Source organism: Siniperca chuatsi, linkage group LG15 (assembly GCF_020085105.1).
Source record: "Siniperca chuatsi isolate FFG_IHB_CAS linkage group LG15, ASM2008510v1, whole genome shotgun sequence".
Lineage (NCBI taxonomy): Eukaryota > Metazoa > Chordata > Actinopteri > Centrarchiformes > Sinipercidae > Siniperca > Siniperca chuatsi.
In genome coordinates this window covers 25,874,889-25,893,843 of record NC_058056.1, presented here as the reverse complement: position 1 = coordinate 25,893,843, position 18,955 = coordinate 25,874,889, and the positions used below count along the sequence as shown (strand labels likewise).

At 39.8% G+C, this 18,955-nt stretch overlaps 1 protein-coding gene across 8 annotated transcripts in view; it reads right to left on the bottom strand.

Moving 5' to 3' along the window:
- The window catches only part of klc1a (kinesin light chain 1a), a 57,384-nt gene that overhangs the window by 24,275 nt on the left and 14,154 nt on the right, over nt 1-18,955 (bottom strand). For 4 of the 8 annotated variants that reach the window (XM_044166781.1, XM_044166780.1, XM_044166783.1 and 1 more), the window contains 9 exons: nt 14,885-15,113; nt 13,470-13,557; nt 9,860-9,961; nt 5,081-5,254; nt 4,011-4,110; nt 3,680-3,732; nt 2,908-2,975; nt 2,624-2,732; nt 566-727 (listed from right to left, as the gene is read on the bottom strand). In XM_044166781.1, coding sequence (XP_044022716.1) covers nt 566-727; nt 2,624-2,732; nt 2,908-2,975; nt 3,680-3,732; nt 4,011-4,110; nt 5,081-5,254; nt 9,860-9,961; nt 13,470-13,557; nt 14,885-15,113 — 1,085 coding nt within the window. Of the gene's footprint in view, nt 1-565; nt 728-2,623; nt 2,733-2,907; nt 2,976-3,679; nt 3,733-4,010; nt 4,111-5,080; nt 5,255-9,859; nt 9,962-11,785; nt 11,839-13,469; nt 13,558-14,884; nt 15,114-18,955 lie in introns of those variants that run through there. The other 4 variants (XM_044166782.1, XM_044166785.1, XM_044166787.1 and 1 more) reach the window with 2 other exon arrangements.

Below are 18,955 nucleotides of genomic sequence, written 5' to 3'. Positions count from 1 at the left end.
CTGTAGCTGCAAAGCAAACCACAAAAGTATTTAAATGGACAACAGAAACACTTTGGAGAAATTTGTAGTTTGGAGTCAGTGTGAAGGTGTTAGTCTTTTTATCTTTTATCGCTTTCTACCTATAAAACATGAGTTTTCTGGTTGTTTCCTGATGTTTCAGATTGCATTTTTACTCGTCTGTGGTTCTCCTGCAACTTGACGGAAAACTGTCTTGCTGTTACGCCCATTTTAACGTCATCAACGTCACCAAGACAAAGATGACTAAATAAAGCAGTCGATGCTCCAGAGTTAAAATAATCTGCTCCAAACTAAGTTGATGTGACCTAAACCTTAAGATGATTCACTCCTATTGATAAAACTCCACATCTGTTCTTGGAGGGTACTGTGTTGTTATCAATCTCTATGTATTAATAGTATATAAATGCCATTTATCGATTTCAGCAAGAGTTTATCAGACCAGATCCCTTTGTATGTGGCTTCTGTCCAGAAAGATCCAGGCTGTTTGTCATATAAACATGTCTGTAAGACTCTCAGTAACGTGTTGAGGGCTGTGTACTGTACTTACCCCGTTCCACTCCACGCTCATACTCACTTCCTCGCCACCGTCCGGCCCACTCTCGTATTTCACCGTGTCAGAGGTCAAACTCTCGCGGCTTCGCTGCTTCTCACGGGCCTCCGGCTCGCTCAGGACCTCTGCCACACGCTGCTTATGCACATTGTCCAGACCCTGACACACACAAACACAAGGCAGCAATAAATGCCAATTCAATTAATCCAATTAAAGCAAAAGATGAGCACCTCTGCGACCTGCAGCTTGACCACACGGTCACACACAGACACTGTACAGCTGACAGGAAAAAGTACCAATTCATCCAATCCAATTAATATTAAAGCTATAGACTTGTACCACCTGCTGCACTGAACCCAGGCCCTGGCAGACACTCATTTACTTACATTAGACACCAGCAGTAGCAACATATTCAGCAAAGTCAGTTACAATAGCAAAATTGGACAAAACTCAACTTAAAATCTTTTTTTGAAGAAATTATTGCACAGCAAATGGAAACCTGTTGTTTCCTGATGCAGAAGATTTTGATTATTCAATCCCACCACCCTACTACCTAGTACGAAACCCTTAAGAGTGAATTAAGAATTACGATTAAGAGCGAAAAGAGTATCTGATAGCAGCCAATATGCTTTATGACCAGATAAGCTTAAGTATGCAGCTAGAAAAGTGGAACTGGAACATTAAAAACCCATGATGACATTTCATAGATACATAGTCACTATCTAAAAATAAACATTTTCAAAGCTTAAAGATCACCCTCAGACATGTTTTAAGATATAAAAATACTACTACTACTAATAATAATAATTAGTGTGTGATATGAGTTCCTCCCCCCCCAAAAAATGTAATTACTTCTTCTACATCTTGTCATTCTCCCTAACACAGAGACACTTTCTTCCTTCAGCAGCTGAACATGAAAACAGCCTTCTGGTGTCAAATTCTGCACATACATCATTCTGCACAGTGAAGCTCAAACATCCAAATGAAGTAACAATAAAAAAAACACACATTTGAGTGTAAGTAACACATACTTATGCTTATTTGAAAGCTAATTCAGTGGGATTTCTCTTGTTGGCAAAGTCAAGCAGCCTCTGGCATAATTAAAGCTGGACTAATGATACTGCTAAACCACAGTGCAGACCGATGCAAAGACTGTTTCCTATGACCCTGTCTGAAGAATAAATTATTCAAGAGGGGAAAAACACAAACCAACAGGACAACTATCTGAAGAACGATGATGTTGTAAGAGTCTAAATTCTTGTTATTTTATCTTTATTAACATGTTCTCCATTGTACATTATACTGACTTGAATTTCTTGAATCTTTAAAAAGGCAATCTAATTTTGGGCAGGGCATGGATTGTGTTAAATGTCTTGTGACATCAGACCTCTTCCTCTGCATAAAGCTACTTTCATTTCTACACTATGATCACATTTCTCAATGCTCTGCTACTTACATTAAATACGTGAACTTTACCACAAGTAAATGATGCAAAAATGACAAAATATTTGAGAAAATGTCCTGCAATTTGTGCTTGTAAAACCTGTAAAGTGTCTGAAGTTTCACATTCTCAGCAGTCTAATACAGCCCAAAATACTTACTTGATTTAATAAAACTGTATCTATAATTTAATTAATTACCAAAACATAACTCTACAGCTGTAACTGCAGCGGCACCACAGGAATCTCGTTTAAATTCATGTGTTACTTCCCAACCGAGAGATACTTGACATTAAATCCTAATTCAGGATAAAAATTCTCCACCGCCTCCCACCTCATATCTCCACAGGAGACCACATTAAGTCTCATAAGTAACACACCATCAGATGCAGTTTAAAAGCTGCAATCCAGGCTAATCGGCACCCTGAGTATATCATCTCATCCCTAATTTTACACTAGATGTTACTAAATGTTCTGCTTTTTTAATCTGCAGTAAATGCTGAGCTGACCCGGCGACAGTCATCTGCCACTATCTCTGCAGTTTTAACACCGACAGTGACGTCCAAACCCCAGCTAGGAATCCTGTGTTATCGGTCACATCATCCAGAGACCACACCTGCTTTCTGGAACGCATGGCGGCTTCCTCCAGAGTCTCGGCTGCCTCGAACTTGCCCTGCCGCCTGTAGAGGGCGCCCAGGTTCTTCAGGGTGGTGGTCACTGTGGGGCTGCAAAAACAAGGAGGAGGAATATCTCATGTCAGAGCATCATTCTGGCGAAGGACAAGTATTTTTACAACAATATTTCACATGTACTATACAAATAAACTGATTAATACCTACATTTGAATTAATGTGTTTTGTTCTTCAAATTTCTTTAGATATAATCATCAAACAAACTGACCTGTCGACTTTACAGGCTTTGTACCAGCCTCCATATTCTCCAAATGGTGAGCCGTCCTTCTGCTTCCCCTACAAGACAAAACTCATGTTCATTAGTTTGCAACAGAACTGCTTCAGGGAATCTACATAGACTTACATGAAGGTTTTAAGTCTGGACTAGAAGCACGGACCCGTGAACTAAAATGCGAAGTGACTCGTGCATTAAAGGATGGAAATGAACCCATTTCAAAACTAGAGGCTTTTTTTTAATACTATCAAAGATAACATGAAGGGGTATTTAGTGGTGGGATTATAGTCGGGTCAGGATTCCTTCCCTGAACAAATTTTTAAACCAGGACAAAAATAAACTCCTACTTGGGAAACTCACACCATCAGCATTAGATGGTTATTATTGAGACTTAACCTGCTAATCCAACAATTTGTACAGTCAATCCTTCCTATTCCATCTTAAATAAGATCATAAAACTGTCAGAGTAGTTTTAAGCTGTCGCCAGTGTTACTTTGTATTTTGTTATCTGCGCATGTAGCCAAGAAATTCATTTGTCCTGACTTGCCGTTTAATAGACGTACAATTCAAATGTGGTTAACTAGTGAATGTGTCAGATTTTTCTACTGTAATATTTTAAAGTAATTATAAGATTTTCGGGGCAACATTAAAAACACTGAATCCAAAAAATATGAGTATAAATTACACTAAACAAAGTATGCATGATAATACACGGATTGACAAATAGAGGAGAACATTTTGAAAAATATCAACAGTTTTCGCTCACCTTGCTTTGTTCCTCTCTCTCCTCAGCATGCATCCATATTGGTTTGTTCTCATCTGCAGGGAAACACACAGTCACATGAAAGGGAAGAAGTGATTCAGTACAAAACATTCAACACAGATAAACAGTCACTCTGGTTCTGAAAAAGTATGATTTTATTTTTCAGCTGAAAGGTCGTTTTTGTTTACAGCTTCCAAAATGATAACAGCAGCCTGAAAATATTAACCTTTACATTAGAAGAAGAGAACAGCAGTCACTCTGGATAAGAGGCTGAAATGTCCAGAATGTAAACATGTGTGTGTGCTTGTGTTTATTATCTAGTCACATGTCGTACCATCAACAGAGCCGAACTCCCTCTCATGAGCGCGGGTGAGGATTTCTTTATACAGAGTTTCAGCCTGCTTGAACTTGCCCTGCTTCAGGTAACAGGACGCCTGAAGAACACAGAGAACCAAACGTTAAGAGTCAGCGTGACACTGTAAATGATACTGATTATTGTGATCAAAACAGGAAGAAAAGTAATTAAGATTAGCATTTCAGGCAAATACAAAATAGTTGTTTCCTATCTCAATAATAATTCACCCTCAAAGCCTGGTTACACTCAGCATTTAAAATTAAAATTCATGGGGAAAAAATAGATTAATTCCGATGGAAATTGCTGCGATAAGTGGATTCGCTCGCAGGGATGAAGTAAACACACCACACCATTTTTTGGGGACTTTGGTGAACTCTGACATGCCGTCTTGACAATGCTGACTTTTTGAGGCAACAGAGAGCCGGAGAATCCAAACTAAGGAAGCTATCGTTGCTCTTTAGCTGTGCTGCACCCTCAACTTTTATATAAACCTGCTCTGCTGAAGTACAAACTGCTTCATGGTTTGCAGACAGTTATGAGACAGGAGTTAATGGTACAAATATGTCAATGAATAAGCTGAGAATTCATTGTCCCATTAATAACCGAGCTAGTTACCAAGTTTAGCTTTCCCCTTCAAGCGCGCAGAACTCTTGACTCATGACTTGACTCCTGCTAACACGCTAGCCAGCCGGCTACAGCAGCGTACCAACTACGAGTAGTCTCTACGTTACTAATCTTCTAGAAGATGAATTTTGCTGTGACACTTTCTGGTGTTACTGGGCTTTAGTCCTGCAGTGTTTATTTTAATTAGCAAGTTACCCCTCATACCAAAATCTCCAATGGACCAATGGAATGAAAACACAAATGTGACTGGCTAACATACAGTATGGTTACACTTTAGCAAAGGGTAAACACAATTTAAAAAGTTTTCCATGAACTGTAGCACTCGATTCCTGATTCCATTCCTGTTATCAATATATTAAAATACCCTAAAGCGCCTTTCCTCCATCAATGAAACACTGCCCCCACCCCGCCTCCATCCCTCTCACCAGGTTGTTCTTGGTTTTGGCCACATTGGGGTCGTCGGGGCCCAGTTTGGTCTGGTAGATCTCCAGCGCTCTCATGTAGTAGTATTCCACCTCTTCGTACTTGCCCTGGTTCTGACACAGCAGGGCAAGGTTGTTCAGCTGCTTGGCCACATCTGGGTGGTCCTTCCCCAGCACCTGGGACGGAAGCGAGTGGAGAGGGGGATTAAAACAACGTTACGTCAAACAAAATGAGTTTTAGGCAACAACCTAACGAGCCATTTGGTCAACAGCTTTTGTCCAGGGTAAGAAACTACCACCAGCCTATAACCAGGTGCCGGTGAATCTCTTGCTGTAGCTGGTACCCAGTCATTTTGCAGTTCCTCTCTATTCTAAAAAAAAGAAATAAAATCCAAATTTTGTGTGTAACTCTGGAATTAACTTGTAACTGGTCAGTAATTCTTTTACTTCATACTCTGAATTTCCCTCAGTGTCAACCTTCAGGTTGTGTAACCCAGTTTTAACCCTCATGTCTAGTTTTGTCATTTTAGACTTCCTGGAAGGCAAAGCAGTCTGTCAATATGTTGGCCACTGGAAATCAATACAAACTAACACATGATTGTCCTAGGAACCAAGGAATATTTGTTACATCTCTTGCCAGGTTGCGTTGACCCTTGCACTGCTTGCTACGGTTTGTTTATAATGTTGCTGATCTTGGAATTTAGCCTCTAACATTACACATAAAAATTTCTCTCGATAACCTGCATAAAACGTGCTATTTTAGTCCCATAAATTCGGACCCCCATATTGGGAATTAAAGCTGTAACTGGTGTTCACACTACAATACAAACTGCTTTCTGAACTACATAGGTGTCTCCTGAAAGATTTTGACCTGTGCCAGATTGGTGGACTATTGACCTGCTTGATTAAATAAGAGCTGAGTACAGTGGACAAACACATCAGTACAGCAACAAACAGCATTTGTCGCAGAAAACGATATACTCCTGTCTGCACAGAGCCAAAAAAAAAAAGCAGAACCATGAAAAAAATCTTTAAAAGTGAATGTGCTTGCATTAATGTGGATATGAGAGCGGTGTAAGCTTTTCCTGTGTGCTGAGGAGGCGTAAAGCCATTCAAGTCGAAGTGTGAAAGAGACGCAGAAAGACCATTAGAGACTAGTTGGCTAGACCTAGAAAACTGCAGAGAGGGTTTTATGAGTCAGACTGACCAGCAAAGAGAGGGACAGAGAGGACGAAAATGTAGAAAGTAAGAGAAGACGAGACAGGCTGATACTTTGGAGAGGGAAGCACCAGGAAGGAAAAAGAGATTCAAAGAGGATGAAGGGGGGGGGTGTAAAAGAGAAAAGGGGATAAAGTCAGAGAAAGCTGGTACTCTCTGCTGGCTGCTGCTCATTGAGAAACCACTTCATTAAAAACACTAGGGAAAGGGGGATGTGAACAGTGGGAGGACAGAGAAAAATTAAGAAATAAAAGCACTTGGTGAAAAGTTAGAGAGAATCAGAGATAAAAGGTAAACCAAGAAGCTTGTAGTTTGTCCTTTGGGGAAGTTTTGGCTTCAGATTATTGCAGTGTAAGTCTGAGACCAAACCCCTCCTGAGCATTACAGGATCATCTCCCTCCCTCTTGGAGACTGACAGCCTCTCTGTGTCTGCGATCCACAGGATGGTGCAGAGCTATCTGCACGGTGCCACCTACAGTATTCACTCAGTCCTGGCCTCCCACGCCTCCTCTGCCTCCGCATAACACATCTGACAGCTTTCCTGTAAACATCGTTAGCTGGAAAAGGATTGCCATAAGCCACACGCACCAGCAAAGTCTGGGTCGCTGAGGAACTGATCGTGTTTATTGATGGATGCCATGCCTCAAATACCAAAAGTGCTGCAGTCTGTGGTGGTTTCTGGGAAGCTCTTAGAAACACTAGCTTCATCTAAAATTAAGCAGAAGAGCCTGTACTTACAGGGTACTGACTGAATCCATGTCTTACCAAAATATTTACTGAATATGGGAATTTGTTTCTATGCGTATCCCTCTGAGACAGAAGTACACATTTCAACAAAGACATCAGTGCAAAGAAACAGCCAGCAGCAGGAAGGGCATCAGTTGCTTGCTGAAGGACATTTGAGCAGAAAAGAAAACTTCGGCTTTTGTTGTAGTTATCAGAATCAGAAATACTTTATTGAAACTCTTTATTACGACAGTCAGGTTCTCTTCTCCTTTAAGCACCGACTTGATTAAATACTTGTTTAGTGCTTCAAGTTTGGGGGAACTCTGATGCACTACTCAAAAAGATAACTAATGTTATATATTTAAACTTCTGCTAATTTTAACAGTGATTTGAGGAAACACATAGTAGGGCAGAAGTCTTGTGTAGTCTTTTTTTGAGACATCGCAGTGAAACTGTGGGTTCTCATTATTTTGTTTCATTTAAAGAATAAGGCCAGCAATATCATATACTTTTGCTAATGTCAACTAATCTAATGAAAAGACCAAAATCAACAAGCATTAGTCTGTCTCCCAGTGCTTTAAAACTTCCCCAGCCTGTCTGTGGCACTCAGCCCCAAGCCCATTGGTTCCTACTGAAGACGCAAATCTTTAAAAACAGGTCAAAAATGTCATTTTTAAAAAGGCTCAGTAACTTCCTATAACAGCTGGCCACTGTAGTTTTTAACACTCAAACAGGAGGAAATAGTGCATTTGTTGGGGACTATTTTCAGCAGCGGATTAATCCACACTTGCTGCTCTAGTGAGTATTTGAGGCAGCAGGACGGTGTATGAGGGATTGAGTCAAACTACAGTATGTGTGTTGTCATCCAGTGCAACATTAGTTTAATAATAATAGTTTTTGGACAACATTGACGTTCTGTGGCACAGAGGAAGAAGATACATCAGGGTTTGGATACACACACGATACTTGTTAGTGGGACACATTCAGTGTCGGTTTTGGGGTTTTCTGGGATTTGCTGACAATAAGAAAAATATCATCGGACCTTTTATCCTTTAATACAGTGTTTAGTGGTACTATAGTTTACGATGTCTTTCAGTCACTGTTGCAGTGTATCTAGATGACAAGTTATGTGAACATTTCTTGGATTGCATGAAGGATAATATGGCAAATATATTCAATACAGATACTTGATTAATCACAGTAATATAAGGTCGGTACTCATATTGGCAAATACTTAATTTAATCACTTAGATCAGCATCAGATCTGAGCTTTCCTATCTTGAAATAAAGCAGAGTATCATACTGTATAAAGACAAAATACTGTTCTTTTTATTCAGCGTCAAAATGTTTTTATTTCCTCTCAAATAAAGTAAACTAACTGAATAGTTAAAAGCTTCTATACCAGTTCATAGCTTCACTGTCCCCGATGCCCACCAAACTCAGAAGCTGAGCTTTCCCTAGCTTCTATAAAAAGAAGAAAACTGCAAGAAAAACAACTCTGCAGCAGCCACCTTGCACCGCTCCGCCTGTGCGGGAAAACTCGGCTTAAGCGAGAGCATTATCGTCTGAGTTTCAGTAGCATAAGAAAAAAATGAAATCTCTCAGCTTAACCAAAGCTGACGTCTCATTCTCAGAGGAGTGAGAAGGAGAGCGAAGGAGGGTTTGTTCAAAGGCAAGAGCTGAGGACAGACAGAATAGTGAATAAAAAGTGTCTTCCGCACTTTCAGGATTGCTGAGCAGCACCGTTGTAAGCACCAAACTAGAGGGCAGACGAAATAATGACGTTCTCCCTGGGTATACAGGCTGTCCCATGATACACATCTTTGAACAATACAAAGTGAAGGGAGAATGAGCAGAAATGAGTCAATGGAGAACAACACAAGCTGAATAAGTCACCTAATCTGACATCTCAATACTAACATGAGTTACGAAACACAGTAGTTACTCTTTACAGAGACAATATTTTAGGGACTTCGTTTTATGTTTGTACAAACTGTAATTTCTTCATTAGTTTATGCCAATTAGTTAACCGAACAGCGATAGTCTAATCATAGCTTAGGAGCAGTAACTAGGCACGTCCGGTCTGTCAAGCTTTGGATTTCTCCACTTGTTGAAGTGGTGTGCATGGGGCTGTAGAAAGTGATACCTGGTATCTAAAGAGTTCGGACGGTGGTGTCTTTATCTTTACAAATCCAAAAACACAAGAGAAAAAGTCTAAGGAATGGATTAAACAGTGTTAGATAGAAAGGCACCTGTACAGCAATGGAAAATCCACATTAAACAGTGAAAAAAGCAGCTGGAGACAGAGTTTTCAACCAACTCATGGAGTTTTACCGATAGCATTAGCCTTTGCTAGCTAACTACAGCTGATAAAACCTATTAGTGACAGTCGTCATTTCAGGCGACAAAATTCGACAGTTATCGGCTAGAAATGAGAAGCTGCTTTTGTTTACTTCTCTGTGAAATGGTAAATCTGTCACTGTTATCACTGTAAACTGTATGAGCTGTGCGAAAAATCGAAAGCTTGACAGGGTGTAGCAACAGTAAGTGTCCTTTATTCTGCTGCCTTGGGAACCATCTTGAGTGAAATCCTCAGTGTTTGACGGCTTTGTACCAAAGTAGGACACAGAGTTTGTCTGAAAGTGAAAGTAAACTTTTGTTTGAAAGTGAAAGTTTTAAGTTTAAGTCTAGTGAAGAAAAAAAAGGCCATCTGTTGGCTGTGGAGTACAAGTAGAAACACCTTTTTTTCATTTAGAAGCAGCTGCTTAGTCATGCTTTCCTATTATTTAACTACTACTAAATCTGTTTTGTCATGGTGTGTGATGACCTTTGACATACCTTTTCTCTGATCTCCAGCGCTCTCTTGCACAGAGGCTCTGCTTCCTTGTACTTTCCTCTCTTCCCATACAGGACAGCCAGGTTATTGAGGGTGGCAGCGACCTGACAGGGACACAAACACATTTATCATTTCAAATATTTTTCAAACCTGGTGATGAGCCTCAATCATCTTCACCGATGTGCGCAGTATATTTGTGCAACCGCAAAACTCCACCACAGCAGCATTGATCTGGTAAGAGAGTAATTAACGAGGAGGAAGAAGACGTGCGGAAATAGGAAGTGATTATGGTGGGCTGTAATCTGATCCCAAATCAGCTGTATGATGAATCGCAAACACGTGCACTCAGGAGGAGGGAGGCTACAGAGGCGCCTGGAGGTCACCTCTGATCTCTGATTCAGACAAGCTCTGGTGGCCATGCGGACAGAGTGGGAGGAAAGGAAAGAGGAGGAGTGAGGTGACTGGAGGAGGGGGAGCCCATTCAGAAAGACGATAGGTGGAGTGTAGCGGTGATAAAGGGAAGGAGGGTGTAAGAGGAAGAGGAGGGGAATAAAAAAAAAAATTCTCACTTTTTCCAGAACTTTATTCCGTAATTAGATATATTTTTTTATTCAGTGCGCAGATCAGATGATACGGCTACAAAGTCGATGACCGATCTTTAGCTTAAGGTGTTCTCATAACAGAAACACTTATGAACTATTTCACTGTTTCTCAACTAGGGGTCCGTGGTCCCCTAGTCGTCCTTGACAGTATAGCAGGGTGTCCAGGAAAGATTTAAAAAAATATATATATATATAAATATTTTTCTTATTAAAATGATCAGATTTCAAAAAGCACTTAAGAGTTTGCCTCATTACATTAATTCCTCAAGACACAGGCTGACAATGATTAAACGAGCCTGGTGCTGGGCTTACACTGGTCCTCTGGCGGAGTCACAAAGTAGGGGGTACTTGAGTCACGTCAGCTCATCACAAGGAGTCCAGTACTCAAGAGGCGTTTGTTATGTCCAAAACTAGTTAAGTCCAAAAGCAGAACACCACTCCGATCCAGATCAGGCAGGCCGTTCCTCTCAGTCACCCTCCTCCCAGCACATCCATAGAGTCCCCAGGCAGACCCCACTTCAAAACTTGAGAACTGGATACTTCAAAGTGCTGTCTGATGCGTAGGCAGCAACCACAATCAGAGGCTTCTTGTCTCTGACCCTCTTGCTCTCTGGGGAGAGGTCCAACACAGCGGCGCTGAGCTGGGGGCTCTTAACTATTTCCATACGTGCCTGGTCCCTCTTAACACTGGAAAGACTAGAGCCTGTCCAGGATTTGTCTAGAACCACTCTTTTCACATTTGTCCAGGTTTTTTACTTTTCACACTAGCTTTAGCTCCTTCCCCACCAGAGAGGTGACAATGCACATTCCCAGTTTTCATAGCCAGGAGTCACCATGGCAAAGCCAAACCTTCACCTGCCGCCCAACTGGCAAAGCTCCAGACCACCAAATCAGCGATTATGTAAACACGTGTGTTGGTACATGCAATAACTGGCAATGTAGACGGAAGTGCAGCAAGTTCAAACCTGATTCAAGAATTCAAGATAACGTTTCTTAACGAATACCAGGCTCTCATAGATTTGGAACCAGTTCAAACTCAGAACCGGTTTTCAACACCGAACATTCAAAATAGGGCGATGGGAAAGGCGAGTAGAAGAGATTGAGAAGATTAAGACGATTGGAAATAGAAGGATTCGACCAAGAAGCAAAGAGCTGGATTTAAAATGAAAAATATGGAGAGAGGAAAAAGACGGTGAATCGGTGTCAGATGGTGCCAAAACTATGATTTGACAAAATCACTGAAAAAAATGACTTCCTTGTGGAAAAGAAGGTCTAGTGGCAGGATGAGAGGACGGAGGTGGGAGGGGAGGAGTGGGTAGAGCTAACCTCAGTTTCACAAAGTGGAGAGTGATGGATGTCCAGACAGTGGAGACACAGGCCTGCTGGGGTTAACACAGTTAGTCGACCTGCTGTCTGTTTACAGTCACACTGACAAACAGAGGTTATTGGGTCTGAGAACAGGCCTGTGTCAATTATTCATGAAATCTACTGTGTTCACTGTGATCGTCCTGGACTGCAGTCACAATCTTGGACAAATACATTAGGGGTGTCTGGGAGAAGTGTAATTTAAAATGTATGAGGTAGGTGGAAGGAACACTATTTCCCAAAAGGCTTTAGGGTGTCATGTACTACTGTCTTCTACTGGAAAAGCATCAAAACTTTATATTAGCAGTTCAGAAGTTGTTTTGTTTTTGACTGTCAGGATGTTAAACTATATTCTAAAATGGTAAAATGATCCTTGTTTCCAAGAAGTACCTAAAAGACAAATACCTAACCCCAGTTTGACTGTAAACCAGTTAAAGCTCCTGTAATTTAGAAAAGGCTTAAGACGTCTTTCAGTCTTGATGATTAAAAGATTACACTTTTAGAAAACATTTTTTTCCTTGGAGTACATTGCGAGCACCACTTAACAACTCTGAAACTCATTGGTCATTTCATCAGAATCAGAAATACTTTATTGATCCCCGAGGGGAAACTCTTTGTTACAGCTGCTCACTATGACGTCACACAGGAGAAGTACTACTAACAGAATAGACATAATATGGGCTCTTTAATAAATATTAATGCCTCAAAACTGCAATTCAAACACTCATTTGGCTGCAATGTTATTATGGCTATCAGTGTTGTTAGTTGTTATGAGTTACCTGAAGGGGAGCAGGGCATTCATTTTTTATATTAACTGTATTGATCCCTGAGGGGAAACTAGGACCCTGCAGTAGCCAAAAATAGGTGTAGACCAAAGACTAAAGGGTAAAATAAAATGATGGTGGATGCCAAAGGCGTTCCATTAACTGCTGAAGTGCTTATTACCCTACAGCCAGGAATCCATCGTTAGTGCTCTTTATTTAAAAGGAACAGATCGCCATTTTGGGAAAAGCGCTTATTGACTTTCTTGTCGAGAGTGAGATGAGAAGATCAATACCACTCTCACGTCTGTACGGTAAATATGAAGCTACCGCCAGCAGCCGGTTAGCTTAGTTTAGCATAAAAACTGGAAACAAGTAGCCTGGCTTTGTCAAAAAAGAACAAAATCAGCCTACCAGCACATAACCCCACATAAAACCACAACTTGTCATTTTTAATCTTCGGTTTTTGTTTGGATTAAATAAACGAGGTATATAGAGCTGCTGGCAGGCAGATTTTGTCATCTTTGGATAGAGCAAGGCTAGCTGTTTCCAGTCTTTATGCTAAACTAAGCTAATTGTTGTAGCTTCATATTTACTGTACATACATCTAACTCTCAGCAAAAAGCACCATTCTCTAAATGTTAAAATTATCCCTTTAATGTTGTTGTACAGATGGGTCAAGTTGCTAAAATATGACTTGTGTTTCTTGTTAATTTTAAATTAATTTTTGAGCATTTATGCAAGTCTTTTTCTGCACCTGACTACAAGGACAATGTAACTCTGACTCTGATAAAACTGTGATTTTAGCAATGTCACAAAAAAATATTATCCAACAGTCCAGTGCCAGAAAAAACAGTACAACTGAATAACTTTTATGTACTCACAGCTGGATGGTCCCTGCCAAGGGTCTTCTCCCTGATGGCCAGAGCATCATTCAGCAGGCTGGCTGCCTCCTTATATTTGTTCTGATCCCTGACAGAGAGAAGCAGACAAGAGTCAGACAGAAATACATACACAGATGGACAGAACAACAGACAAGCACACAAAGAAAATAAACAAAAACATGCTAACAATTTCCACTAACAGCCCATTATTTTCAGGTGACATGGTCCAAATAGCTTTGCAGCAGTTCCCACAGTCAATGCAACAGTCCACTAACAACAAGTCAACCCAGTCTCTCATTCATTCAGGGTAACCAAACCAAAAACCTGCACTGACTATTCAATGGATAAGATTTGTGGAAGTAAAAAACATGGGAGCAACCCCTGTAAAAGACTTGTCCAGCTCTTTTGTGTCATTCTTTTGTTCTTTTGTTCTTGGGCTTGGAAATTAACGCTTCCCCAGTTCTATTACTGTACTGTAAATCTTTGGTTGTGTCTACGATGTTTGCTATGTTCCACTTCTGACGTAGAAAGGCATCCAACTATCATTTGGAGGTCCTATAGAGGCCTGCCCCACAGTGCTTTGGGGGTTATTACCAAAGGTTTCAAGGGACATGCCACCGTGTTGTGAGGGTGACAAAAAGACAACATGCCATAACCATGATCACATCTTTCTTTCTTGAAAGGATCTGAAGGTATTCAAATTATGCTACGACAGCAACAAGGTTAAAAACAATCTTTTCATTGATAACTACCAAACAGTGATACTAGCAAACACTAAGAAGCTTCTACTCCATTCAGAAATCCTGGGAAGGCTTGTAAAATAGTGGCCAGGGACTTTAAGGATTTACAAGCTAGTGAAGGCTTTTGTTTTCATAGTGCTACCAGTGTGATGTAAGAAACAGAAGCGTTTTCAGCAAAGTGAATATTAGCCCTAACACTGACGGCTGTTGTAAACGTTTAATATTATCATCTATCTATCTATCTATGTATCAATACCATACCTCATATCAAAAATCTATTAAATATGCCCCTGATTCTGAAAAATACATGGGCGCTGGCTTATTTTGCATGGTTGATCTTTTCCCAAACAGATATACATTAGATCTCCTTAAAAATGTTATTGGCAAATAGAACCCCATTTAATAAACTCATTTGATAGGTTTGATTTTGTTTAATTACACTATTATACTCTTACACAAAGCGGACAGCGAACACTCAAAACAGTCCGCCCTAATATGAATTCTCTTATATCTCATATATTAGTGTCAACAGTAATATTAGTAATATTACTATTCCTTTTGTAATTTTGCAGATAAACTCCTGGAACAGCGTCATGGATCGCTGGATGTCCAGGACCCTATTTTGGGAACCACTACTACAGTTCAGGGCCAAGATCAAAGATTTGATAGACCAACCTGTAAACAAGGGCTAGGATATTGAGCATGGTGGCCACATCTGGGTGGTCATGTCCAGAGGTCTTCTCCAGGTCTTCCAGGGCCTGTTTGCAGAGGGGCACAGCCACCTCATACCTGCCCTGGGAGGCGTACTGGATCACCAGGTTGTGAAGTGTCCTCAGACGGGCCGGGATCTCATAGCCTCCCTGCTGGGCAGCCGCTGCCGCAGCACTGCCGTGAGTTGGCTGGACTGGAGACACATGGAGGAAAGAGAAAGGAGATTAGTAGGTAATTTTGAGTTTAATTGTTCTTGTATAGTTTCTATTTTTATTTCTATTCTTATTTTTATATATTTCTTATTTTGTCCGAACAACAGTCCAAAACCCAAAGAGTTTCAATTTACTAGACTATCACATAAAAAAAAGAAAAGCTTACGATTCTCATGACTGAGAGGCTGGAAATAATTCATGTTTGGCATTTTGTGCTTAAACAATTACTCAAAATAATTTTTCAGTCGATCGACTAACCGATTAATTGTTTCAGCTCTACTATAAATAGCTTTTAAATATGGTCTTTACTTTCTATTGTATTGTGTGTTTGAATATCAGTCAACTCAAACTTTGTTTCAAATGTCACAGCTTGTGTCCTGCTTCATTTTAAGAGTCCTCTGAAGCCATTAGTTATTTGAGCTCCTACAAATGGGTCAAAGCTGAAGCCACAACACACAAACACTGGCTGGCGGTTAACATATGCCCTACAAATAAGATTATTCACACATAAACAATATCCTCATTCTGCTACGGTGCACAGCAAATGTGCTGGCTTCTGTGCGTTACGTTTAACAGGGTCAGGAGGACATGACTGGAATGTCTCTCATGACATGCCGTCTGTCTGTCTGTCTCTGTTTAAGTGTGTAAGAATGTATGAATGTGCGTGTGAGCGAGAGGTCAGGAAACCACCTGATTGGGTTTCTTATTAAAAAGGCAGGCAGCTCTATATTTACTCTGAAGGAGAGCCAGCAGGGTTTGGAGTGGTAAACGCCCACTGCAGTAATAACACCGACCACAGTGTCCGGACACCAAGTGATACCAGGTGTACCAGTATTTACATCCATCACCAGGTGCTAGAAAACAAATCAATCCACACATACAAAAGGATGTAGTTAGCACTGCAGCTAACAATTAAGTTTTGTATTGGTTAATCTGCCTATTATTTTCTTGTGAGAAATTATCCTAAAGCTAAATATAACGTCTTCACATCGACTAATTGTTTCAGCTCTACATGTAGGATCTCTGTAATATATTTAAACGGCCTGTACCTAAATCATATTTGTCCAAATTCAAGTGTCCACTCACTACAGTACATACAATCAGACTGAAAACCCATTTTCAGCAAATTCTTCTTTAAAAGTTATCTATATATAAACTTCAAAGTGGAGGTTACAACCAAAAACCTCATCTTAGTGGAGGTCAAGTCAGCAAACTCTGCAGAGTGTTTTAAATCTCTTGATTTATTTATTTTCCTCTCAAGATCCATTTATTGTCAAAAGCATTTTATGGATGCTTCCCAATTTGTTCATATTCTTTAACAATTTTTTCAGTCTTTGATTTATGTATTTATTCAAATGCTTTCTATGTATTTTGCAAATCTGAAACGAACAAACTCTGAAAAGTGCTATAAAACATTATTTTTACTTTCTTAAATGTCGAGATGTGGTGTTGAGAAAATAGTGAGAAAAAAACCCAAAACACTTGGGTTTTATTTTCTCCCATGAAAGCAATAAGTTACAGTTGCTTACAATTTATTTTATTCACAATTCGTTGCTCAGCTGTCTAAAAGTTTGAACTTCTTTTTGCAAAAAATCTCCCCTAAATGACAATTTAATAAGTAAAATTAATAAGGTATATACCCAATTTTGGTTTAATTGACAAAAGGCGTTCTTCATGTTTGTGTATGTTGTGTTTTTTTTTTTGTTGTTGTTACTTTTTTTGGGCGGCATTTTCATGCCTTTATTAGATACCGATAGTGGAGAGACGACAGGAAACGGAGAGAAGAGGAGATATGCAACAAAGGTCCCCAGCTGGACTCGAACCTGGGACACTGTGATTCACGGTCAGCAACCACTTTCACACATCAAGGTCAGTTTATAAGTCTTGGGGAATATTTGTTAGGCCAAAAAGCCCTCAAGTTGCATTATGGGAAGTGTACCATTTTTGGAACTTTAACTAAAACAGCAGCCAATTTGTCCAATTCATTAACAGGAACAGGACACTAAATCTTTACAAGCTCATTTAGTAACTCACTGTGGATAACAGAGTTAGCTAAATGACAATGAAATGTAAATATTTGTACAGAAAAATCTGTGTATATAAACCTACGGCCAATTTAAATAAAGGCAGAGCTGTCATCACCATTTTCGTCCTCCTTCCGCCATTATCTTCTTCCTGCTGACAGCAATTTACCAAAACCCCAAAAGCTTTTTAGGCAGTCTGAATAAGCTTTAAGGAGAAAAGACATCTAATCTACTCCAGCGTTACAAACACACACACAAACAAACACAAAAACACACACCCACCCACACAAAGAGTCTCAGGCAGCTCTGTTTTACACAGAGAGAGGATTAATGCCTGTGAAAGCGTCATTCGTTGATGCATTCTTCTCCATGCACCGACGGATCCTAAATGCATCCCATCTCTCTCTTTCTGCATACAGTTTGTTTCCTACTCTGCCTTACCATCCTCTCTCATCCATCCAATCTCTTCATTCATTCAAAAACACACAGTACTTAAAGCACTGCTCATCTGTTCATCTGATTTATTATTATTTTTATTTGATGCCATGAAGGAGGGGAGAGATTTAATCATTTCTTTTTTTCCACGGTAGTTTGGAAACATGAAACCAATAAACTACTGCTTCTCTACCCTCCAGGCTCCCGCCCATCTGTTTCTTATTTTTAGTCCTTTCAGTTTTGTCTTCAAATGTAGCTACTTGATTGTATTTACTGTAAGCACTGGTGTAGGTGTGTGAAGGAGTCTGGGGGTGTAACAATGAGCGTCTGAGACATGTTTATGTGTAAATAATTACTGCATTGCAACATGATTTTTTTTTTTTTAATTTTAAAATTGTGTTTATCTCAAACCTTACTTACAATTACCAACAGTTAATTTTCAATTGCTATAAATCATTCCTAATTTCAAATTCATCTTGCAATCTCAGAAATACTGGTATCTAGGCAACCAAAGTCTAATAACTACTATTATTTTTATAATGTATAATTACGTGTTCAAATGGATATTAAGAATTGTGTTTATTAGTGCCAGATGCCCTATCCTTTGGTATAAAACCTCAACAGAATAAATCCAATAAAGAATAAAAATAAAATTTCTGCTCGTCGACCTTCGCTGTTTGCAACTCCAGAACTTCTTTGATATATACCCTTTGATGTTATCAGCTTAATAACTCAAGAGAAATGTCACATAATTTTATTTTTTAATCATTATGCAGTATTGACCTCTAAAGTGACAGCCCTTTTATTTAGATTTATGCTGCAGAAAGTCAATCTTATGCTGCCCCTATTTCCCAAACTAATTCCTCTCTCACAGCTATATTCTGTTAAAGTCTCTCCTGTCTAGTCATAAATATTCGGCCGTGGTGCTCAACACAGCAAAGGCTTTACGAACACTGCTAGGGAAAATGCTGGAGATCAGCATAATGAAGCCAGTTTTCCATCTAAAACATGAAACAATTTAGTCCTTTAATTTGACAAGGTATCCCAAAAACAACCTGCTCTGCTTCCTCTGCTCTACAACATGCACTGCAGTCATAATTTGGGCCAAAACCCAGAGAAGTCTGGATCAAAACCTATTTTACACCCACAAAACACTGTAAGAGTGGGGAATTTCCATTGGCCACATTCTGGTCCACATAAAAACAGTGGAAAAGCTGGTTTCTTTGTGAGCAGAAAAACAGAGGACAAGCTGTTAAATGTAAAAAATAAATAAAATAAAAAATCGTCGGTTAGTGCACACCCGGATGCTTCCTGGGGAAGAGCATCAGACTTAAAATGTGGTGCAAATATGTAGCTGACATTAT